General features: G+C 48.0%; 1 protein-coding gene across 1 annotated transcript; it reads right to left on the bottom strand.

Annotated features, from left to right (window-relative positions):
- Positions 1-11,953: 11,953 nt before the first annotated feature.
- Positions 11,954-23,676, bottom strand: FCAMR (Fc fragment of IgA and IgM receptor). Its single transcript, XM_010365657.1, is given in 8 exon segments — positions 11,954-12,144; positions 13,269-13,387; positions 14,028-14,799; positions 15,790-16,128; positions 19,249-19,392; positions 20,621-20,695; positions 21,145-21,220; positions 23,638-23,676. Coding segments are annotated over 8 exon segments (1,725 nt in total). The 3' UTR covers positions 11,954-11,983.
- Positions 23,677-24,715: the final 1,039 nt, after the last annotated feature.

Raw genomic sequence — 24,715 nt, 5'->3', positions numbered from 1 at the left:
CTCAGTGTTTGACCCACACCTGGGCTCTTAAAGGGCCACTCTCCCACAGGCACCGTGGCCAGCCAGGGTCACGTGACTTTCACAGCTCCCTTGCTTTCCTTTCATTTTAGCTTTCCTGGCTGGCTCCATTTGGTTTCCTTTGACCTTGGGGAGACTCGATTACTTGGGAATCCTCCATCATTGCAGCTTCAGGATGAGGGACAGAATGTCAAGTGTGAAGATGCTGTTCTGTCACTTTGTAGCTGCAAGACCTTAGGCAAGTCACCTTCCTATTTCTTTTCATCTGGAAAAGAAGGATGGTATTATCAAATCTACAGGTAGAGGATATAGCCAGATATTAGCTACAAAAAACCCGGCCCAATGCTTGATTTGAAGTTGACATCATCTGATGGGGCACAGGTGGCAGGAGTGGCTCTCATAATCCTTGGTCTCATATCCCCAGTTGCTCGGGAACCCCCTCCAACTCCCTAGGTTACTTAGCCTGGACTAAAAATGCCCTTTACACACCTCCTGCCAAGCCCCTTTTACCAGTCCCAGAGGTCCAGGAGCTGGCAGGACTGTGGCCCTTCCTGTTTCTCTCCCCGGAGTCATGAAAGACTCTCACTGCTTCTGGGCTCCCCTGAACATGGCTGACCTCAGAGTCTTGTTAGGACCCGGGCTTGGCTACGTAGCAAGGAGGGTGCCGACCTGCTGAGTTGAAGTAGCACCTCCTTCCCTATCTCAGTCAGTCCATGGGGGCTGCCAAGACATGACCTGGTTGGGACTCCGGAGTGTTCCCCAAATGATCGTGGCAGTCCTGTGACAAAAGTGAAGCCCACTCCCCAACACACACACGTATGCCCCCCGACCCCTCACTGCAAACCCCCACTGAAATGCTCCCCCATTCTACCTGTGCAGGGCTGACCCAGGCTCTCACTACAGAGTCCTACAGGCCAAACACCAGAAGGGGAAGGAAAAATAGAGAACTAGAGCCCTGGAGAAACACAAGGCAGCCAGAGCCCTGGGTCTTATTTTAGCTAACCACTGACTCACTTGTGGGTATTAACACACAATCACAGATTTCAATGGCAAGCAAAACAACCCATAACTTCTTTATGTAGCTTAATTTCTTTCTTTTTTTGTGGTTTGCACATTTGGATTTTCTTTTTTTATTTTATTTTAGGTTCCGGGATACGTGTGCAGAACGTGCAGGTTTGTTACACAGATAAACGTGTGCCGTGGTGGTTTGCTGCACCCATTAACCCATCACCTAGGTATTAAGCCCCACATGCATTAGCTATTGGTCCTGATGATCTCCCTCCCCCGACCCCTACCACAAGCCCCGGTGTGTGATGTTTCCCTCCCTGTGTCCCTGTGTTCTCATTGTTCAGCTCCCACTTATGAGTGAGAACATGTGGTGTTTGGTTTTCTGTTCTGTGTTAGTTTGCTGAGGATGATGGCTTCCAGATGTAGCTTAATTTCAAACCCTAAACCCATAATCCGATAAAAGAAAACAAGTTACTTAGTCACTTCTAGGCAAGCTCAGCCCAATTCAATGATCTCTCAGTCACTTCACTCCAGATTTAAAATTTAGCCTCATTATGGAGTTCCCTTCCTTTTTGTCTCCCTTCTCTCCTCTGGGGTCCAGTCTGGGGAGAATGGTCTTGGGTGAGGGGGTGGTCAATGTTACTGCTGAGGCAGTGAAAGGGGGTGGCCCATTATTTTGGTCTTGCCTTGTCACGATGCTTTGCTGGCCTTGGGCTCCAGAAGGAAATCGTTTTGTCTACTGAGATGTGACTTGCCCTGCTTGGTCAGTAGGCTTTGTCCCTGCTCATCCTGAGGGCTCTGTGGTCCATACTGTGCCTTCCTAGTGCATGCTCTGAGCTCCCTGGGGTGGGTCTTCCAGGCCCTCAGCCTCTCTTTACTCTCCTTGTGGGTGCAGGGTGAGCTTGTCAGATCGCAGGCTCCTGAGGCCTTTGGGAGATCCTGTGCAACAGAGGTGCATTTTCCTCAACACTCTTGTGGCCTCCCGTGTACCAGTGTTCCCATACAATTGGGGGTGCAATGGATAGCAGCAAGACTGTGGACCACCAAAGTTCTATACAGGATGGGCAAAGGTGAAGGCCCCTCAATCTGGAATTTCCAAGGCCATCTGGATATCTCTATCATGGTTAATCCCCTCTCCCCTACTGTAGCCTGGACTCTGCCCCATGGTGGTGTCTGGGAGAGCACCAAGACACATCAGTAACTAAGCTCTCCTTCTTAATCGTCAGCAGTCTTTCTCCTCCCCAGTTCTGGGGTTAATGTCTAGGGGGAGGATGTGAGGGGAGACAAGATGTACAGGTCCAGTGATGAGACAAGCCTAGTTCTGTCAGATTATAACTCCCTTTAAAGGGTTCCCGGTTTACACCTCTCTCCATTTGAACTCAGTAGTGAAAATATTTGTAGGGTTTGTTTCTTCCTTCCCAAAGCAAGAAATAAGTTGCATCCAGTTGTCCTGGCTGGAGTAGAAGTCAAGGCAGGTTCACAGAACACTAGCATAGAAATTTGACGAGTGAAGGCTTGCAGGGAGGAAGGGGAGAACACTCATTAAATCATTGCTTCTCATGCTGCCTTGGTGGGGGTGGAGGGCAGGTTGCAGATATCCTTCCCTGCTTTACTATTTCATGACAGTGGGTAATTTACTAGATCATGCACTGCTGCATGTTTTCAATAGTCTCCAAAACTGTCTTAGCTGACCAATGTCAGACACACACACACACACACACACACACACACACACACACACACACACACCTGGAGCCCACTGATCGTACTGATCCAGTTTACAGAAAGGGGAAAATGAGAAGTAGAGCCCCGGGAAAAGGCAGGGAGTCAAAATCCTACGTCCTACTTTGGGCTCAGCCACACGCCGGTGGTGTGATTGGACTCACTCGCTTCCCCTCTCACACTGTAGTTTCCCCATCTGGAACCCAGTGGCCCTAAAATAGTGCTATTTCCCAGCCCTGTGGGAGAAGGAACAGGCCAAGAGAGTCTGTTGCCCAAATCAGTAATAATGATGATAACAGCAGTGATTATGCTTTCCAAACTTACAACACTTCATCTGCTCAACCCTCCCCACTTCTTTTAAAGTAATCATACAAGAAAATACACCAGCAGAAGAACAGCTTCTCATTGGACTTTCCTGACTCTGGGACTCAGCATAAGTCACTGTGGAACACCTTTGTTTTGTTCCCGATTCTGTCTCTAATTGCTGAGTGACCTTTGCCAGATCACTTCATCCTATAAGTCTGCAGGATTGTTTGTTTCATCAGAGGACAGTGCCAAATGCTTCCCCAGGCTCTTTCAGTTCTAGGATTCTGTGTTTTGGTTGAGCACTGTATTAGTTTCCAACAGCTGCTATAACAAATTAACACAACTTTAGTGGCTTAAGACAACAGAAATGTGTGCTCTTTCTCTTCTGGAGACCAGAAGCCTGAAATCAAGGTGCCAGCAGGGCCATCCTCCAGGCTCCAGAGGATAATCCATTGCTTGGCTCTTCTAGCTTCTGGCTGTGGCTGACATCCTTAGTGTTCTTTGGCACGTAGCTGTGTCACTCCAACCTCTGCCTTCATAGTCACATTGGCTTCTGTGTACGTCTCAAATATCTCTCTGTTTCTCTGTTATATGGATAGCATTTAGGGTCCACCCAGCTAATCCAGGGTGATGTCCTCATCTCAAAATCCTGAACTTAATCACATCTTCAAAGACTCTTTCCCAAATGTTACATTTCTAGGCTCCACAGATTGAGACATAGACAAACCTTGGGGAGTGGGGGGTGGGGGGTTATTTCTCGGCCTATTGACCATGACCAGCTCAAGGTCCAGGGAGATTTGAGACATGCAGGAGCATGCACCCCTGTTCCCCAAGGGCAAGTAGTCCAATTGAGGAGTCATCACTCACATGCAACACTGTCAAGGAACAACACTGTCAAGGAACAACACAAGCCAGGAGGTAGCAAGCATGGAGAGCCTGTGTAGCCTTGGGGAAAGAGCAGGGGCTCTGGACCTCGACTGCCCTGGGTTCACATCCAAGTCTTACCACCTGCCAGCCAAGGGACCTTGAACAAATTGTTTCATGTCTCTGGGGAAAATTATACTTACTGTATAAGTATGTAATAAAGATTAAGTATGCGCCAGTCTCAGTGGTTCACACCTCTAGTCCCAGCACTTTGGGAGGCCAAGGTGGGAGGATCACTTGAGATCAAGAGTTAGAGACTAGCCTGGGTCAGATAGCAAGACATTATCTCTACAAAAACAAAAAAATTAGCCTGGTGTGGTGGCACTCCCCTGTGGTCCCAGCTACTTGGGAGGCTGAGGTGGAAGGATTGCTTGAACCCAGGAGTTGCAGTCTGAAATGAGCTATGGTTGCACCATTGCTCTCCAGCCTGGGTGACAGAGCAAGACCCTATCTCCCCAAAATACAAATCTAAAAAAAGATTAGCTATAATATGTTCAGTGACTAGCATCTAATAGGTGCTTATGATTCAGCATCAAATAAATGGGACAGCAAAAGGCAAGTGTGTGTGTGTGTGTGTGTGTGTGTGTGTACATGCATACATGTCTGACACCGTCTGCTAAGACAGTTTTGGAGACTACTGGGAGCATGTACCAGTACATGGTGGAGTAACTAGAGTGATTATCCACTGAATGATGAAGGACCAAGAACAGAAAAGTGAAAATGACTTGCCCCAGTTTGCACAGGAGGTCATTGCATAGATGGGTTTAGAATCAAGGTTTTCCAGAAAGCATTTTCCTCCACTTCCCAAAACTTTTGCTGTCGGATGATATTTCTACAGACAGCAAGGGATGTCCATTTACACCCTTGGTTTAGCCAGAGAATACTGGAGATTATCAAGCCCACAGGCTCACACAAATCCAACCCTTCAGACTGTCATTAGCTTGATGCTCCATGACCATGAGTTGACACAATCACCAACAGAGAAAGGGAGGCTAGATAGCCCTTCTTCACTCTCCACTAATCAGTGGGCATCCCTCTGCATGGACGGTTCCTCTGAGTGTGGCTTTTGCCATAAAAATGAGATAAGAGGAACAGAGGAAATGCTGTTTACTGCCAACTCTCTGCTCCTGTGTACAGATCTTCAGCTGAGTCAATGTTTAACCCCTGTCTGGAGTCAATGTTTAATCTCAGGCCAGCCAGCCCTGCAATCCAGCATTCCTCATCAAGCCTAAAATATAGTTATTTTAGAATCAACCACTGAAGAATAAAATTGGAACTGAATCTGCCAAAGCTAAATAGACTCTCCCCACTTTTAAAGGATACTGGCTGTTTGGAATTATTCATGCCATCTATTCCCATTAGCAGATAGTGATATGGAGTTCGCTGACCCTAGCTGTCACTCAGTGGCACGAGCACAGCGTTTGTTCTTCCTGTTTCAGTTCTTCCTTTTGGGCTGGGGGAGAAGAGCATTGGGTTGGGACCACTGCCCTTATTACGCAGTTGGCAATGCTGCTGGCTGGCAACATGCTTCCTTGTGAGGCTGCTACTTGAAATCCCACTAGGGGAGCTGGAACTTGAATGTTCTGGTTGGCTGCATTTAGGCATGTTTTTTGGGAGTTTCTGAGCCCAGATTTATGTTCAAAGGCCTAAACCTTTCCCCCAGTGAGTCTCCCTGTTAAGGAGCAGGTGGGAGAGGGAAGAGTTCATTAGAAAGACCCTGACTATTGGTGATTCTCTAGGGGCTTCCTAGGGTCCTTCCTAAGGAGCTCAGGGCACATGGCATCTACAAATGGGCAGCGTTATGTCAATTCTAAGAACAACCTTAATCAGGGAAGTCAAAGGATGGCAAGCTAGGTGGTGGGGTGCAGGGACGTGAAGAGGGAAGGAAGGCTGCTGTCAGATTAGCAGCTCTAGTCTTCAGTTGGTGTTGGAGAGGTGACTTACTGGCCAAATGTATGCATGCGATGCTCAAATCTTTTCACTTTCTTCTGTGAACACACTGAAGCACCTCCTTCTCCTTGACCACCTGCCTCCCTGTGTCACTGCCCTGATGTTCCATCCTTCACCTGTTTTCCTAGCTCAGGTGCCTCCCAGTCAGAGAGTGAAAACAACATTTCTTCTGGGGCTCCCAGCGTGGGGAGGTTGTTGATACCCTTTCTCATTTTGGCTGGTGAAGGAGTGAAGGTGGAAACTGTGGTAAGAGCCCCCTGAGATTGCCGTGTCCAGCCCTGAGGAGCCTGCCCTGGGGAGTGGGGAGTGAAGTGGAACATAAAAGGCCCTGGAGGCTGGACGTGGTGGCCCGCACCTGTAATCCCAGCACTTCAGGAGGCCAAGGGAGGCGGATCACTTGAGGCCGAGAGTTAGAGACCAGCCTGGCCAACACGGTGAAAAATACTCTACTAAAAATACAAAAGTTAGCCAGCCATGCTGGCGTGCGCCTGTAATCCCAGCTACTCAGGTGGCTGAGGTAGGAGGACTGCTTGAACCCTGGAGGTGGAGGTTGCAGTGAGCCAAGACTGTGCCACTGCACTCCAGCCTGGGTGAGGGAGCGAGAGTCTGTCTCAAAATTAAATAAATAAATAAAAATAATAAAAAAAGAAAAGAAAAGAAAAGAAAAAGGCCCTGGAAATGGAAAGTCAGCCATGGTCCAAAAGCTCTCTCAATTCTTCTTTGGGCCTAGTCCCTACACTCCAAAGAGCTTTGATTCTTTGTTTCTGAGAGGCAGGGACATATGAGCAAACATTTTTTGAGGTTACCGAACCATTGTCCTGTGTGCTCTTACCTCCACACCCTGGCTAGGGAGGAGCGGAAGGAGGAAGATTTTTAGAGTAGGCATCCAAAGTCAATAGGTGGAGTGTCAGGTGACAGGGCCCAGCCCCTCTCATAAGCCACTGGGGTCCTCCGGAAGACTTGGCTGTTTCCTTGTTCCTGGTCTGAGCCTGGCTCTCAGCCCAAGGCTTGCCTGGCAGGCAGCGATTGGAAAAATAGCCCCTGTAATCCCTGCAGCCTGTGTTCATCTGAGCCTCAATGTCCCCATCTGTAGAATGGGAGTCTGTCTCTTTTTGGTGATGTATATTGTAATTAATTTGTAGTTGTCTGTACTCCACTAGCAGAGGTAGGGAAGGAAAGTGCTGGCCCCATAAAATGTTTAGATTAGTTGCATTTACTAATCAGTCTGATCTTCCCATGCCAGGCCCTAAAGAAGCCACATTCTGAATTTTTTTTCTTGAACTCTTGTCTGAAATGAAACGCAATATCTTCAGACACATTAAAGCATTCTGAAAAAACCTTTGGATACAATAGTCCTAGCTTTCTTCCTCTTCTCTAAAGTACTCAACGTTAGGAAGCCAGAATTTTGCCACTCAGGGAAAGAAGTGGCCTTTGTTTGACCCTCTATGCTCACAGCAGAACTGGTAGATCTGGATAGAGGTAGCAAATAAGTGAGGAGTGGGAATAAGGCCAGAGGTTGGCAGAGGCAGAACATAGAAGAGTTCAGATCCTATTCAGCAAATGTGTGTCTTTTTGTTGTTGCTGTTTGTAGAGATGAGGTCTCACTATGTTGTCCAGGCTGGTTTCTAACTCCTGGCATCAAGTGATCCTCCTGCCTCGGGGTCCCACACTGCTGGGATTACAGGCATGAGCCACGGTGCCTGGCTTCAATCAATGTCTTTGATGCAAGGCATCCAGGAGGCAAACAGTCTTTGATGCAATGCATCCAGGAGGCCTGCAGGCTGGGGGCATTGGCACCGGTGATCTCCACATGCCTCTAGAGGTGCAGCATGGGGTTCTCTGCTGCCCACATGGCTTTCATCTGGCCCATTAGAGAGCAGGCAGTAGGATGACAGCTCATCCTCCTGCTGACAGCGAAGGAAGCAGGCAGGCTCGGAAAGGCCAGCACCTGTGAGCCAAGCTGTGTCACCGTATGAAAAATGAAGGGCTTGGTGGCACTGCACCCTGAATGCAGAGTTTGTTTCTTTCTGAGTAGAATCTCCATTCTCCATTCCTCGTTAGTCATGCTTTCAGCTCTGGGGTATCTGTACCAGGGGAGCACAATCAAATAACCTGTGTCTCTTTGGCTGAAGTGCGCTATGGGTCTCTCTGTGCGGTATCTTCCTCTAGGGTCTGACTGAGGCTGTTATTAAACTGACTTTTTATGTGTCAGACCACAGTGGGCTACTGGAGAGGAAGAAACCTCCAACATGTTAGCAGAGAGCTCTGAGAAGTTGGCTGAGAGTCAGGCATTTGCCCTAAGTAACCTGAGACAGATAGACATCCCCGCAAATAAAGATCTGAGCTCCTTTTATACATATGCCAGCAAGGACCTCAGGGCTGGTGCCTGGATTTTTAGCTCTAGTTCTGGCTCTCTGAACTTTTTTATAGTGCCTCATTAGGCCGGGATTGTAATAAACTAGTTAGGTGACTAAAGAGAACCAATTCCTGGAAATGATTATGAAACCTTCCATGCACGAGCCTAAAAAAGAGAAAGAGAGGGAGAGAGAAAGAAATAAGCAAGCCTTTAGAGCTTTACACAGGAAAGGACCTGACCAGATACTCAGACTATACATCCAAGCAAGGGGGAAGGCAGGGGACACCACAGAGATCGAGAATGAAGCTGTGGAGATGGGCTGCTTTGCATGAAGTCCCAGCGTGCCCTTTCCTGAGTAGTGTAACTTAATTTATCTGGTCCTCAGTTTTCCCATCTGTGAAACGGGAATGATCACACCCACCTTACAGAAATGTTGCCGTAACTGCGATACACAGTGTGAAAACACCTGGGATAGTGCCCGCTGTGCAGAAACACATTAACAAGCAGTAGCAGCCTTAGTAAGTAACAGGGTGAGGAGAACTGCAGAATTGCTCCCTAACGTGAGAATCTGCTTGATCTTGTGAATATCAATGTTCTCCCTGCATCCTCAATTAGAGTCTAGGTTAGAAATCCCCAGGGAGGCTTCCCTGATTCTTGATGTTTGCCTGCCCCTCATCTCAGTCGTGCTAGCCGGAGGTATAAGATGAAAAACAAAAGCACTGACAATACTCTCCTCTGCCAGTTTTGTCTCTGGCCCTTTAAATCAACACTCCTGCCTACTCCATGGATCAGTTAGCCCATAAAGGAGAGCTGTAAACACTTGGGGCTTCCCCGCTTCTTTCCCTGAAAGTTCTTACTCAGATCTTATCTCTGCCCCCTACAAACTGTTGGCCCTGGGAATCTAATCTGGATCTGCTCTGGCCTTTTGAACTCCTACCAGCTCCACCACTGGTGGGGCTTGACTTTCCCTATAATGGCCTCCCTGCTAGAAACGCTCCTGGCTCTAGCCATGTGGCCAACACTCTTGCTGGGCTGATGGTCTCCTCTCTCCTCTTCTTCCCCCAAGATGGGGTAGTCAGACAGAACATTCTAGCTGCTAAATTCCACAGTGAAAGTATTAGAGCCATTCCGAGGAAGGAGAGGTCCTAGAGAAAGGTGGTCAGGGAAGCCCTTGAGGAAGAATAGGATCTGATCTCCAGATCCCAGTGGGAACAAGACAGTCCTATACAATTTCATGGCTTAGTGCGGGGATTAGCAGATTCTGGCTCAAGGGCCAAATCCAGCCTCCCTCCTGTTTTGGGAAATAAAGTTTTGTTGGAACACAACTGTGGTCATTTGTTTCTGGATTGCCTGGCTGCTTTTGTGCTGCAATGGCAGAACCGAGTAGCTGCCACAGAGACTGTACGGGCTGCAAAGCCTAAAATATTTACCATGTGGCCCTTTACTGAAGACATGGCCAACCCCTGGTTTAGTGCATCAGGCTTCCCCAAACAGTGATGTGAGGAACTCCAGCCCCGTGAGACTGCTTCAATGAAACACAATAATCCAACACATCTGGGAAACACACATACTGTCCCCACCCCGAGGAGTGAAAGCCCAAGGTGTTCCACAATACACCTTCATGTAGCAAAGGGTCCAAAAGATCCTGCATAGAAGAATGTTTGTGGTTTCCCAGCATTTCCAAAACTTCATTAATCTACCAAACCTCCTTTTCCTCAGAACACCTTTTCACATCCTGAGAATCTAGCATTAGAAACAGTCTGGGTACTGGGCCCATCCCTGCCACAAATGAGAACCAATTCCTGGAAATGATCATGAAACCTTCCATGCACGAGCCTAAGAGAGAGAGAGAAAGAAGCAAGCCTTTCGAGCTTTACACAGGAAAGGACCTGACCAGATGCCTAGACCATAAATCCAAGCAAGGGGCACAGTGATCCAGAACATAGCTGTGAAGGTGGGCTGCTCTGCGTGGCCTTTGCTGAAGTACACACCTTGCAGAGCCTGCTCCCTCATTGATTGAATGGGATCCATGATGTCTGTCCTATCTCTGTTACAGGATTTTTTGGGGCAGGTCATCGAGAAAGTGAACAGGAAAATAGTCTCAAGGGATGACTGTAGTATCCTTGATTTTTGACAGTGAGTTTTGCTTTGGTACAATGCTCAGCAATGGTGAAGTGAAAAAGGCTCTGAACCATGGTCACGAGTTCTCTTTGCTAGTCCTCACAGTGCTATAACTAACTGGGTTAACTGGGTGACTTTAAACAAGCGCCCCCCACCTGTACTTAACCCTGCTGGGCCTCATGTCCCTCTCTTCTAGAATGAGGGCTTTAGACTAGTTAATCTCTAAAGATCTGTTAGCTTTGAAATTCTGTGATTCCATGTGGTTAGATGTGTGCAACTTCCCTACTTATCCAAAACAACAGGTTTCTCTTACAAGCCATGAAAGCTGCATCTCCTTGATTTTCTTGGTACAATGTCTGTGTCAGAACCAGATATGAAGAGGTATTACTGAAGGATTTCTGTGCTGCTGACAGCTTAGAAGGCAGGGCTAAGCCTTCTGGAAATGCCTACCTGGTAATTCTCAGCTCGATATTGGAGCCTATCTTTCCTTTCTGCCTCCACTGCTCAGGCTGTTCCATCCAATAATGGAGCCCAGACAGTTTGCCAGTGGATCTGGCAAAAGAAAAGAGTGGATGTGATTCCTGGAAAGGCAGTGGGGCCAAGGGTGGAGCCTAAGTTCCCTGACAGGCATGAGCTGATGTAGTTACAAGGCAGAATCCACATAAAATTCCTCTCTTTTGTCTCCCACCTCACCCCCAAGAACCATCTTCCAGCTTCACCAACAGTCCTCCATATCGAGGATTTATAAGCAGCCGAACAAGAGGGGCTTTATGAAGAAGGCGAGAATCTACTGAAAATACCCTGCTCCTCCATGAATGTAGGAAAATCCCAAAAAATCTTGGCCAGGTCAAAAGGTCTACGGGTCCAAATGAGCCTGGGTCCAAATGGGGCGGGATGATGTGAAGAATGGGTGTTTTGCCCTTTTGGTCTCAGTGTAGAAACCAGCTGCCTGTGGGGTCATCTAGGGGACTCCGAAAAGGAGGGACAGAAGCCCAGGGGGACCCAGAGCTCTTGCAGGGGCAGGGTGCCCAGAGGCCACAGGTATTTATTGGGGTCCTACTGAGTTGGAAGTTCTCTGGAGGACATCACAAGACAGGTAAAAAGCAATTACTGCCCTAAAGGAGCTTAGAATCTACTTGAGAAGGCAAGGTTGGTACACTTAAATATAATTAAATGTGAGTGGGAGGCTGAGTGCTAACAATAGTCAGAAAAGGGTCCCCCAGCGAGGGCTGGGAGTGATGATAGAGGATTTGTCACTTTCCACACTGATTGGAAGCCTCTTCTATTTTCAAACATTCAGGAATGGAAATTTCACGCTTTTCCTAGGTGACCTCTTCCAATGTTTCATACAACTTTCTTGAAGTCTCCTTTGAGTCGTCTTGTAACCTTTGGACGTGGATAATGCTTGACTTTCTTGGGCCCAAGGATAGCCAGCCTTTCTTCCGTGGGTGGAGCCCCGGCTTCATCAGCTTCTCTTCCCACAGGTGGAGGAAGGATGATGGAAAGAGGCTGGGGTCCTGAAGGCCTTCCATCTTGGTCCTCCTCCCATGGTAACTGAGCAGTTCATCTTTCTGTCCCTCAGGGTCCTGGATTCCTCTCTGGGGCAGTCAGGCTGGCCTCAGCAGGAAGAGAGTCATCCTGGAGCATCTTTCTTTCCACATGGGGCAGCTGGTCTGGTTGGAGGTTCACTTCCAGAAAATGTGTCATCTGAATTAGGGTGACCCTTTCTGCCTCCTGAGCTGCAGAGACACAGAGCAGACTGTGAGGCTTCTGGGTAAGGACAGCACTGACTTTGATTTCCTAAGAACCATTCCCACCCACTGCAAGTTTTCAAGAACTTTCCGACACAGTAGCAATGGAGCCCTAGTTGGTTAAGTTAAGCCAGCCTAGCCCCTGATAGGGCTTGGACTTTGGGACCTGGGTCTGAGAACCTTAGCCTCCTCCACTTGCTGACAGAAAATCTTGCCCTTTCTTTACTAGGTCTACATATCACAGAGCCGTCACTGTAAGAGTACTTAAACCTGGGCACATTGCTCTCAGAGAATCTTAGCAGGGCCTTGCAGAAGGGGGAAAATACGAGGTTTGATCCCAGGTCTGGGCCCTGCACTCCTGCTCTCTGCTGTGAGGGTTGCTTATGAGGCTTATGGTTAACATAGGCATCACAGCCTTTGTAATCCTCCAGGAACTTCTCCTTATGCTCTGGGATGCCATTGACACATAAGTACAGAGAAAATTTCTGATTTTATTGATTAAAAACCAAGGCAGTTTGGGCAGGGTGGCTCACGCCTATAATCCCAGCAATTTGGGAGGCGAGAATCACTTGATGTCAGGAGTTCAACACCATTCTGGCCAATACAGTGAAACCCCATCTCTACTAAAAATACAAAAATTAGCCAGGCATGATGGTACACGCCTATAATCCTAGCCACTTGGGAGGCTGAGGCAGGAGAATTGCTTGAATCTGGGAGACAGAGGTTGTAGTGAGCCGAGATTGCACCATTGCACTCCAGCCTGGATGACAGAACAAGACTCTGTCAAAAAAAAAAAGAAAAGAAAAGAAAAAAAAAGAAAAGAAGGAAGGAAGGAAGGGAAGAAAGGAAAGAAAGAAAGAAAGAAAGAAAGAAAGAAAGAAAGAAAGAAAGAAAGAAAGAAAGAAAGAAAGAAAGAAAGAAAGAAAGAAAGAAAGAAAGAGAAAGAAGAAAGAAAGAAAAGAAACCAAGGCCAAGAGTGGTTAAATGGCTCAGGCTAGAATTTAGCTCTTCTACACTGAAAAGTCCTGGCAGGACTCTACCCCTACCCAGCCTTGAGGGTGTCAGGTGGGAACCAGAACTCTTCTGTCTAGCCTTGAGGCTACTGAACTCACAGGTCCTCCTTCTCCGGAGCTTCCTTTGCAATAGAACCAGAGCCATAAGCATAAACAGGGCCAGCATGGTAGAGACAGGAGCCAGGGTCCGAGAGTTGCTTTCATCTTCAGGAAAAGCACTAGAGCGGGGATGGAAAGAGCACAGGAGAGAGGAGGTTGGAGCTGGGCAGAAGATTAAAGACCATTTGCCCACGTCCTCATTTTACAGGTGGGAGAGCTGAGGCCAAAGCAAGTGGGCAGCCCTGGTTCCCATGGCAGGTTAGTGGCAGAACTGGGACTAGAATCTCTGTCTTCAGGCTTCCAAGCCCGAATCCTTTCCCGCTTCCACCCATCTGTGTGTGGACCCTGCAATGCCTCCCAGTGAGAAAGAAGTGGTAGTCAGTGACTCCAGCCTCAGCAATGGGCTCTGCCACAACCTTTCCTTGTGGAAAGGAAGGAAGGAAGAAAAATGCTTCAGTGCATCTTCATCTTTAAAAACAGAGTTTCTATTCTTCATCTTTAAAAACAGAAAATCCTAATGAAGATTCCAGCCTAAATATTGTCTTTCTGTCATTTAAATATCACTTGAAAACCACATGGAAATACTCAGGGAGTGTTCTCATAGCAAGGCCCCTTGAGTGAGGGAGGGCATCTGATGTGTATGTCACTGTCTTGTGGGTACAAAGGGAGAGAAGTGAGCAGAGGGAGAGGGGCCTCCCTTGCATGCCAGGGATGAGACAAATGTGGGGCCCCCACTGGGAGAAAGTGCCTGGGGGTTACCTCTTCACAGAGGACTCCTTTCCAGGGGGCCTCCAGGGTCCTACTGCCGGGGCCTGGCTCAGCGTTGCTTGGGGACCTCCGTCTCCAGTGGCAGCATCTAGGTCCCCTGCAGCACTTCCTTCCCCAGATGCTGCCTCTATGCTGGTCCACACACCTGCAGCTGGAGTTCCCAAGGTCCACACGCCTACAGCTAGAGTTGTTTCTCCAACGTAGCCCAGAGATTGTTGCTTAGAAACTGGCGTTGCTCGTGGGAGGATTCCCCAGGCCAGAGTTTCTGAGACCAGAGCTGGTGGTCTAATGGTTCCTAGGACATTTTTGGCTGCATCAAGAGTGATCCTGACCCCCTCTGTGTCCTCCCTTGGCCTATCAGCCTTGGTAGTTGTCATCTCCCTCCTGTCCTTGCTGGCTCTCGCCCTGTTTGTCACTGAGCTTCTGGTGCCCCCCCAAACACCTTCTGTTGTATTGGACATGCTTCTGCTTTTTGAAGCTGGACTCTCTGGAATGGGAGCTGGTACTGTGACGGAACCCTCCGCCCAGCTGCCTGTCCCTGGAGCTGCTAGCCTGGTTGCTCCTGGGGTTTGTCTTCCTTCAGCTGAAGCTGTGGTCATGCTGGTTCCTGGAGTTGAAGCAACTGTGTCCCATGCTGTCCCCTGTCCTGAGGTCTGGGTGGTTCCTGGGGTCCATCTGTTGGCCACTGGAAATGCTGTTCCATAGGATCTCATGGTGAGCTCCCCAACAGCTGAAGTGGCTGTGGGGAGGGTGCTGGAGGGACCTGTGTGGACAGCAGAGGGAGGCCACATGGGAAGGCTGGCAGGCGGCCTACTGGTTTTGGCAAAGGACACCAGGTTTCAAATGTCTGCTAAGTGGAATGCAACCTCACTAAGAGATGCAGTCTTTGACCAATAGTTTGGATAAAATTAAAAATAGGAAAATTTTTCATTATCCAGTCTGTGGCAGACATTCTCTAGTCTGTGGCAGACACTGACATGTTATATTCCTATTTCCTTTACCCATGCCCACATATTTTCTATCCAGCTGTCTTGAACCCCCAAGCTGCTTTCTCCAGAGGCCCACCTCCCAGCAGGTATTGGTCTTCAAAAAAGACAAAAGAAACACTGCAGTTCTAGCAGAGCAGCCCGTTGCAGCAGGCGGCTGGAGAACAGCATCTAATAGAATTAACCTGCTCTCAGGCTGCCTCCTGTCATGCTGTCTCCTCTGCCAAGTGGCCTTTCACAGCCTGGATGCCCTTCCTATGCTCTGGGTGCCTGACTTGGGATCAACAACCAGAACCTGCCACAGAGGGCCTAGGCCTGGGATCTGTCAGAGGCCTGCTGAGGGGCTCAGCAAGAGTCTGTGTGAGGGACAGCCCAGTTGCAATTCTTCTGTCCTGCCTGTCACACCTCCTCTGCAGTGCTGCCGCTTCTCTGCATTTCTGAACATGTAGTTATCAGGATCCTAAGAAGCCACATTATCCCATTCTTGGAGCCATCTCCAAATATATATTTCATGACATTTGGGGGATTCGGGTGGGAGAGTGTACATGCATTCACTGGGGGAAGTTTTTCCTAAAATCTCCCTTTCTTTTGAAGGTCGCCTTCTTCTGAAATGAAAGCCTACTTCTTAAAGTCTTTGCCTTGCCCCAGCTTTTCATTGTCACTTCCCTAATGTTTCAAGCCCTTCTAGGTCTCTGAGCCTTCTCTCGCACTTCCTCCTTCCTAGAATGTGCTTCACCAAGCTTGACCCATCAGCCATCAGCTCATACCTGCAGAGATGGTCAGATTCATGCTTAAGAACAGCATGGCGTTTTCACTTCCAATGCCGCAGAGGTAGCATCCAATGTCATCCGGGGACAGTTGGGACAGCCTCACCACAAACAGGCCTCTCTCTGGAAAGTCTGTGAGAGCCACACGGTCACGATAGCGATGGTGAGTGTAGTGGTTGGTGGACACAATGGTCTGGCAGATCCATCTTGGGGGCCCCAGACGGCACCAGTACTTCCTTTGGTGCCTGTTGACAGATGAGGGGGCATAACGGCAGTGGATGGTGACAGCTCCTCCAGGCTCCCCAGACACCAGCCTTGAGCCCTTCAATGCATTTGGAGCTGTAGAAAGAGAAGGAAGTCAAAGGAGAGGGAGTGGTGAGCATAGTCACTGTTTGGGGAGTCACGAGCTTTGAACTCTGCCAGAATTAGGGGTCAGGTCAGAAAATGCCACTGTGAACATGGAACGGAATCAATATAGAAATGGCAGAACTCAGCCATTGGGAAAGCCGATGTTGCCCCAAGGTATGGAAGATGAAAATGTCATCATAATCTTACCCACTATTTAGCTAACACTTACCCTGTGCTATCCTGGTCCATCCAGAGCATGGTTCCCCTGTGCTCCAATACAGATGTTTAAAATGATGCTATCTGAGCACATGTATAAGGGCTGAGGCAACATCTGACACTCACTCACTCAGTCACTCCTCACTGTAGATTTAGACAACACCGTCCAAATGATGCCACCGACGATAACATTAAATGATAATTTATCATTAAAATACAAAAATATTCACAATTATAAACAAGGACCCTTTCAGGACACCAGTGATGATTCGCTGATAGAAGGGCTGTGGTTTGCATGGAATGTAAAAGAGAGATGCTAAACAGTAAGAACATATCAGTGTATCTTTCATGTGCAAAAGACGAGGAGCCCTGAAACACAAGAATCCCGTTCTGCTTGCTGGGTACCTGTCTGGACCAGAGGTTGCAAAATTCTTCACACTAGTCACTTTTCCATAGAAACAGAAACAACCAAATGCCACCATATAAGCACAGATGAGCAGTACTGTGAATATGTCTGCTTGGCAACAGGCATAAGGACAATTCGTAGTTGAACCACATATATGGCCAGCTTCCTGGATGACTTAAATGTGATGGGGTGCAAGCAGAAACAAAGTTTATTCTTTCTCTCACTGCCTCTTCATACCTTCTCCATGGATATCTCTGATCCTTGATGAAATCTCAGGCACAATCTCATGTATAGTAGCTTTCATAATCTCTCCTGGATAATAAAAAGCCCCGCTTAGTCTAAACTTATACATCCAGTCCAGTCCAATGCCCAGTTGAAACCTTCTCCTTTCTCCTAGCTGGGCTTGGAGTCTGTCATGGAGGAGGGGGGCACGGTTGGGGTCTTTTGCTTTGCTCTACCCCTTCCCCTGTTCAAAGCTTCTGTTTGGGAGTCTCTGCAGGGTTGGGTAGAGTGGGGAGAGGAGAGGTGAATGAGACAGTTGTGATCTGCCCTTGGTGCTTTCTGGGCATGGCAGATGACCAAGGCTGCCTCTTTTTTGCCTACCAGATATATTTTTAACATATATGGCTGTCGTTCTCTCCTTATGAGAACTGCATGTTCTTCTGCTGGCCTTTGGTGGCCACCACCCACAAGCCTATGACTTCTGGCTATCTGCCCTGCTCTGTGGTCATAGTCCCCTCTGGGTGGCCCTCTAGGTGGAGGCCCTGCATTTAGACACAGGAGGCACACCTGTGTCCTGTGGTCAGAAGAAATCTGAGACAAAGGGCAAGCTTGTTGAGTGACTTTCTGGAAGTTCCTTCTCTTACTTGGCTTAAAGTGAGGAAAAAGTGATGTCTACCGTCCCCTGGGACAAGTGGAGGGGACCACAACACAGGGACATCTCTCTGACACAGAGAGCTCTGCAGCCACTGATGATTCTCTCCCTCCCTCATTTGGCCTGGACAGATTCCCACGGGGCTGTTGCTGGGACCAGCTCCATGGTGTCTTTCTACAGCCCTGTACATGTGGTTCAGCATCTTGCGGTAGGATGTGGATGCCTGGCACCTATCAGTTTGTTCTGTCTTTAGGACCTCTAAACCCCAGAAAGTGCAGTTTAATATCCTTGATTTGGTTTGGATGTTTGTCCCCTCCAAATCTCATGCTGAAATGTGTTTCACAACGTTGAGGGTGGGGCCTGGTGGGAGGTGATTGGGTCGTGGGGACATCCATCATGAATGGTTTAGCACCATCCCCTGGGGGCTAAATGAGTTATTTCTCAGTTCACATGAGATCTGGGGCCTCCCCTCACCCCTTCTCTTGCTCCCTCTCTCACCATGTGCTGTGCTGCTCCTGTTTTGCCTCCCCCATGAGCAAACGCTTCCTAAAGCCTCACCAGAAGCCGAGCAGATACCGGCAGCATGCTTCCTGTACAGCCTGCAGAACCATGAGCAAGATTATACTTCTTTTCTGTATAAATTACCCAATGTCAGGTATTTCTTTATAGCACTGTAAAAATGGCCTAATATAATCCTATTACCAGGAACAGTTAAGCAATTTGTGGGTGCCAGAGCAAAATAAAAATGCAGGACTTCTTGTTCAAAAGTTATTAGGAATTTCAACATGGCAACAGCAGAGCATTAAGCCGAGTACCTTCTGAGTATGGGGTCCTGTGTGAATGCACAAGCCCGGGAAACCTACCCTGCCTATTATGTGTGTATTCAGGTCTAATTACAGGAAGAGTAGAGGTCATAAATGTTATGGCTGTACTGATAATCACTGTAAGTTTAATTAAACAACACAACCCAAACCATGCCACTAATGAAAAAGTTAAATTACCATTTAAATTTACCGAGTTGTGAATATTCGCAATACTCACAATGACAAACAAGGACCATTTCAGGACAACAGTGATGATGCCCTGATAAAGTGTGCATACCTCAGATTTCAGGGATTCTCCTGATCTGCATGTGGCACATTTGAGAGGAGCATGATTCCATTAATCAGCAGGATGAGGTGGTCTGACTTTACAGTAGAAAGCTGATTAAGAACCCTTAATCGACCCTTGCAATGCACATAATTTTTTAATACCGAAGTTAAGAACCAATACCTTAAGGATTCATTTGATAGATCACTGATCAGTAGCTCTTTGTTATAAATAATAATTAAGGTTTGGGAAATTTTATATTAACTACCGTAAGAATTCAAGACCAGGCCAGCATTTTAGGGTCAATGTGTACCCACCTGGGGGCCCTGATGCCAATTCTCTGCTCATCCGTGGAGGTGGGTTTCCTGGCTCTCATCCCATCATTGTTACTCAGCAATTGTCTGTTGCTATGGCTTCCATTAGGAGAGGCTAGGGCTGCCTATAGCTGTAGGGAGCCTGACTTGGTCTGAGAGAGCCTGAGAGGTCTGAGGTCCATGGTTGAACAAAGGGAGGGTAGAGGTTATACCTGCAAAGGAGCTCTCCTCCCTCCAGCAGAGGGGTGACGAAGGCGTGAGTGTTCCCATGGTCTGGAGATGGGTCCTGGAGGGGAGAGAGCCCTCCCACAGCCATCTTGGATGGGGTCTTTTTTGTGGAAGGGCGAAAGAAGAACCTGCAGCAAAGGAAGGAGATGGGTCATCAGGGAGCCATCCATGTGTCCAGAAAGGCACCCACAGAGGAAATAGCAAACAGCCAGCTCCAAACCCCTGCCAGGCCAGATAGTTCCAGGCCATCCATCAAGTAAGAGCTGCCTGCCCTCCTGCAGCTTCTCCCTCCCACTGCTACCACCTTGCTGGGGTCTCAGGCAGCAGCTGCCTAGAGGGGGAGGAGAGAGGGTGGGGAAGTGGGAAGGCAGCAATCACACCCCCTAACTGGACTGCAGGCCTTGAGGGCATGAGGTAGTATACCTTTAAATGAAGATTAAAGTGCTGACCAAAGCATTTAACTGGAAACTTTTAATGATCAAATTCAGAACGTTTGAGACTTAAAGCAATTAATTTAGGACTGTTACTTAGCAGAAAAATCATGGGCCTGCCTGAGTTGTCATTTGGGGGCAGGGGAAGCCTGCTGTTACTGAAAAATTTTAAAAGGGACAGCAGGAGGTTAAAAAGGTGGCGTGATTTTATCACACAGAGTGCTTACTCAAATATTGGCTACTTTTTTGTTGTTTTTGTTTTTGTTTTTGTTTTGAGATGGAGTCTCGCTCTGTTGCCCAGGCTGGAGTACTGTGGCGCAATCTCAGCTCACTGCAACCTCTGCCTCCCGGATTCAACCGATTCTTCTGCCTCAACCTGTTGAGTAGCTGGGACTACAGGTGCGTGCCACCACGCCCAGCTAATTTTTGTATTTTTAGTAGAGACAGGATTTCACCATGTTGGTCAGGCTGGTCTCGAACCCCTGACCTTGTGATCTGCCTGCCTTGGCCTGCCAAAGTGCTGGGAGTATAGGCATGAGCTACCGCGCCTGGCCTTATTGGCTACCTTTGATTCATTAAAACTCTGATTTGTTTTTAAGCCAGTTGTTAATCCTTTTTTTTTTGGTATTATCATAGAATTTTCATTCATTCATTAATTTATTCAGTCATTATTTATTAAGCACCTATTTGGAACTAGATTCTAGGTACTGGGTAATCTTGGCGCATGCTCACTGTATTCCTCAATGGTTCCTTATTACCATCAGAATAAAATCTCCTACAGCGTGGAGATGGAGCCATTTGTCATCTAAGCATGGTTTATACCTGGACAGTTTTACCATACCAGCCTGTGAGGAACTTTAGGGCAGCCTGGAAGACTCAGGTCTGGTTTTGTAAGCCCCGAACCTGGGCTGGGTTTGGGACTCACCTTGTAGCAGGCACAGTATGAGGAAGAAAGGCATTTTCCATCCTGCCCTCCTGTTGGCAACCTGCAAAAAACACTCTAAATGAAAAGAGGCCTGAGAGAAGCTGGGTGAGGGCAGTGGGGACTTGAGAGAACAAGCATCTTCTCGTTTTGGGATCTCGGTTTGCTCGGCGCAGGGGCTGGGTTGCAGATATCTGAGAGTAAGACAAGCACTTCCCTCCCTGAGAAAGCATGACTTTATCCTTACCCTCCTAAGCATGCACATTTTGGTCACGTCCACGAGGCTAAAATGTCCCTTACCCTTAAAGGTTCTGTGTTCAGAAGAGGTGAAACTCCCTCTGTAGGATTCTAGCCCTGGCACCCACTCGCCAGCCTGGAGCTCTGAGTTTGTGGGAGCACCGTGTAGTGGAAAGGCCACGTTTAAAGTCTAAACTCTAGTTGGAATTGTGGGACCTTGGAAAGTTAGTCTCAGGGATTTGATTCCTTTTCAGTGGAATGAAGGAATCTGCATGGGGTTGTTGTTTCACAGCTTAAGTGAGATTGTGGTAAAGTGCCAGCAATGAGCCTGGAGTAGTCCACTTCTGTTCCTTTCCTCGCCACTTCCTGTTCACAGAAGGGGAATTGGTTTTTTCAAGGGAAGATTTCTGTTTCACTGTTAGTGTGCCTCTGGTCAGTAACAAGGAGTTAAAAATTAAATCTCAGACCAAGCAGCTCTCTGCACTGGGATGCTATTCTGTTTCTTCTCCACAACTTCTAGAAAGCCCTCTCTGTCCCCTAATCTACACTGACCTTCACCCCTCTCTGGTCTCTGCCACTGGCCTGGGGAGCTTCCAGAGGGGACGGCTTTGTGTTTCATCCCTCTACCATCATGCTCTGAAAGGGGATCTAGCACATTGTAGATGTGAAATGCACAGCTATTGTGAACAGTAACCCTCCTCTTTTAATGGACACCATACTGATCACTACTCAAAGGTCTTTCACCACTTGCTGATGAAAAAGACAGATTGTGGCTGGGTGCGGTGGCTCATGCCTGAAATCCCAGCACTTTGGGGGGCGGAAGTGGGTGGCTCACGAGGTTAGGAGTTCAAGACCAGCCTGACCAACGTGGTAAAACCCCGTCTTTACTAAAAATACAACAGTTAGCCCGATGTGGTGGCACGCGCCTGTAATCCCAGCTACTCAGGAGACTATGGCAGTAGAATTGCTTGAACCCAGAAGGTGGAGGTTGCAGTGAGCCCATGCCACTGCACTCCCACTTGGGTGACAGAGCAAGACTCTGTCTCAAAAAAAAAAAAAAAAAGACAGAGATTGTACATTATACTTCTTTTGTATTCCCTAGAGGGTATTCATGGATGCTTTTTGAGTGATTAAACATCTACTCTTTGAATCTATCTACTGCTTCTGTTTCTGGGACCTATAGATTTTTTAAAAAGCAAACTAAAGTTAGCCAGTGAGTTTTCTTCCTACTCTGTTATGTTCCTCACTATTGTTAAGGACAGGTGCTAACAGTCAATGGTTTGGCCCATGGGCAGAAACCCCCTCACTCCCCCAACAGTTTAAGCCATGCAAAGCCACTGGCCAGTTTGGGACACAGGCTGTGCAGGAGGGAATCACAAAGAGGAAAACAGGGAATAGGGGAAAAAAGGAGGCAAAGGAAGTAGGAGAAGGGGGAGAGAAAAGGAGAGGTAGGAGGTGAAAGACGGGAAAAGGGAAGAGAGGGGACAGAAGAGAAAAGTAGAGAGTCCATGGGGTGGCCCTGAGCTTGTTTTCCTGCAATGAGACTTGGCAAGTTGTCACCTCAGCTTGGCTCTGCCCAGCCCTCTCCACTGAGGCCTTTCCCTGCTCTGTCCAGTTTGAGCCCCAAGGGTGGCCAGATCTTTAAAAGTCGATAGACTCTTTATGCATGTTTCTGTGCCTTCCCTCTAGCAAGTCCCCTAGCTTGGGCACTGCGATGGCAGTCTCAGACCCTTCCCTGCCTTACAGAGCTTCCTGTCCCCACCCGGAGACTCTCCCAGGGTGTTCTTGCACCTAATTCATAATTTGATTAATATTCGCCAAGTCCTGGCTGATTCTGGGGCTGGTACCTAGACACCCGCTGGGCAAATTTTTCTAAAGCACTAAGTGCTGATGCAGCGTGTGTTGGGGCCAAAGTCTCTGCATCACACCATCCAGTTCCTCTGAAGCCACCGGTGCAGCAATCTCTGGGCTTCAGGAAGAAAAGCCGGTTCCATGGGGCAATGAGGAAGCAGGAGTATAAGATAAAATGTTTCTAGGGAATTATCAGCTTTGATTGGAGGCTGGAAGGATAATATTCAACAGAATGTCTCCAAGTCACCCTCTCTGCCAATGACCTTCAGAAATCCTTTCTCCAGGAGACAGGGGGCCATAATTCGGTAGCCTGGGGCCACAGGCTTCTGTTACTGCACACTGCATTTTAGGGGATGAGACCACATGAGGGTACTCTCTTGTCCCTCTTGTTCTGCTGGGAAGGGCATGCACCTCACCTCAGCTTTAGCATAGGCTGCTGTGTGACTTCCCAGATGCCTACTGGCCCTCTGAGCCCCAGTTCATTCCTATTCCCTCCCCATATCCCCTGGGCAGCAGATGAGAAGGGAAGGAGTCAGTGTGGTATAGAGGAGAGAGCACAGAACCAGGACTCAGGAGGGGCTGCAGCAGCCTGAGGCTGCTGCAATAACTTGGCCAATGTTCTGTTCTTCTCCCCTATGAAAGAAGAGCTTTTCCCGCATGTTCTTCATGTTTCTTCTCTTTGTAACATTTTTTTGGTTCTAAATTATCCAGGACTTCTAAGGAACCATGCACTCTGGTGGGTGTGAGCAGAATAATAGGGAACTGAGAGGGAGCCCTTATGTTCTGCACCCTGGAACCCTTAACTGGCCTCCTGGGAAGAAGCCCACCTGCTCTGGGAAGGGCACTGAGGAGCATGTGTGACAGCTATGACTGCAGTTCACCCCCCACATTCAGAGGCAAGATCCCAACCTCCAGGAGAAAGCCTCATTTACCTTTTGTTCTCTGAGCTTCAGTGTGGCCTCTCCATCCATCTCAGTCGAGAAACAAGATCCAGGTGGACTTTTCTTCTTATGAGATGCAGGTGTTTGGACGTCTTCTAGTTGCTCTTCTTTAAACCTGGAGACTGAGAAGTCAAGGTGGTATGTTGGAAAGCAGCTGGAGCTAGCAACAGAAGGTTGGGGTGTAAGGCATAGCTCTGTCACTCACCTCAAGTCACTTCTTTTTGGATTTTATTATTTATAAGAGGAAGCCAGTCCTAATCCCTTGTCGTTCTTACCGTCACTTATTCCTGAAGAACTTTTCCAAGGGTGGTAACAGTAGCTTCAAGAAAGAAAACAGTGATCCATGTCCTTCCTCCTCTTGTGTCCCCTCCAGTCCGGGGTCTCAGACTATTTAGGGTGCCCCAGCTTACCAGCCCATTCAGGCATCTCCCAGACAAGTGATGCAACAACTTGGGCAGGAGGGCAGGGAAAATTCAAAATTCAGGAGAGGAATTCCCCTGCCATTTGGCTGGCAGCTGACCTGGCCCCTCCAACTCTCATAGAGAAGCACTTTGGGCAGCTTGGGTCACTGACTTCAGAGCTGCATGAGCTGGTGGTTACTAATTCATGTTCCTGACAAAGCATAATATAGTAAATGAGACGATTTTCATGGAAAGAAGACACTGAGAAGTGTGGCTTACCCAAATAGATGACACACTTGAAAAATACCCCAATATTTCGCTTTGGAAAATAGTTTATGGGTTTTTTTCCTTGTAAAAGATGTGATCTTCCAATCTCTGTTGGTCTGAAACTGACATTAAAATGGCTTGTACAGCTGAAGCACTCAACAATGAATGGGCACAAGGGAATGGGGGGGGCTGCAAGCTGTAATTTGGGACTTTCACTAGGACCCCTGATAGATACGATAATATGGCACCTCTGAGCCAATTAGAAAGGGCAACTCTTTCTTAAGAATAAATTCAGTTGGTATATTGTTGTGCAATTTGCCATAGCCATAGATGGCAGCATGTATTCTCCATGCGATTCCCCATCCAAATTTGAAGGCAGATTGGGGGTAGAAACTGAGTCA

This window comes from Rhinopithecus roxellana, chromosome 8, assembly GCF_007565055.1.
Source record: "Rhinopithecus roxellana isolate Shanxi Qingling chromosome 8, ASM756505v1, whole genome shotgun sequence".
Taxonomy (NCBI): Eukaryota; Metazoa; Chordata; class Mammalia; order Primates; family Cercopithecidae; genus Rhinopithecus; species Rhinopithecus roxellana.
This window is presented reverse-complemented; position numbering and strand designations above follow the sequence as displayed.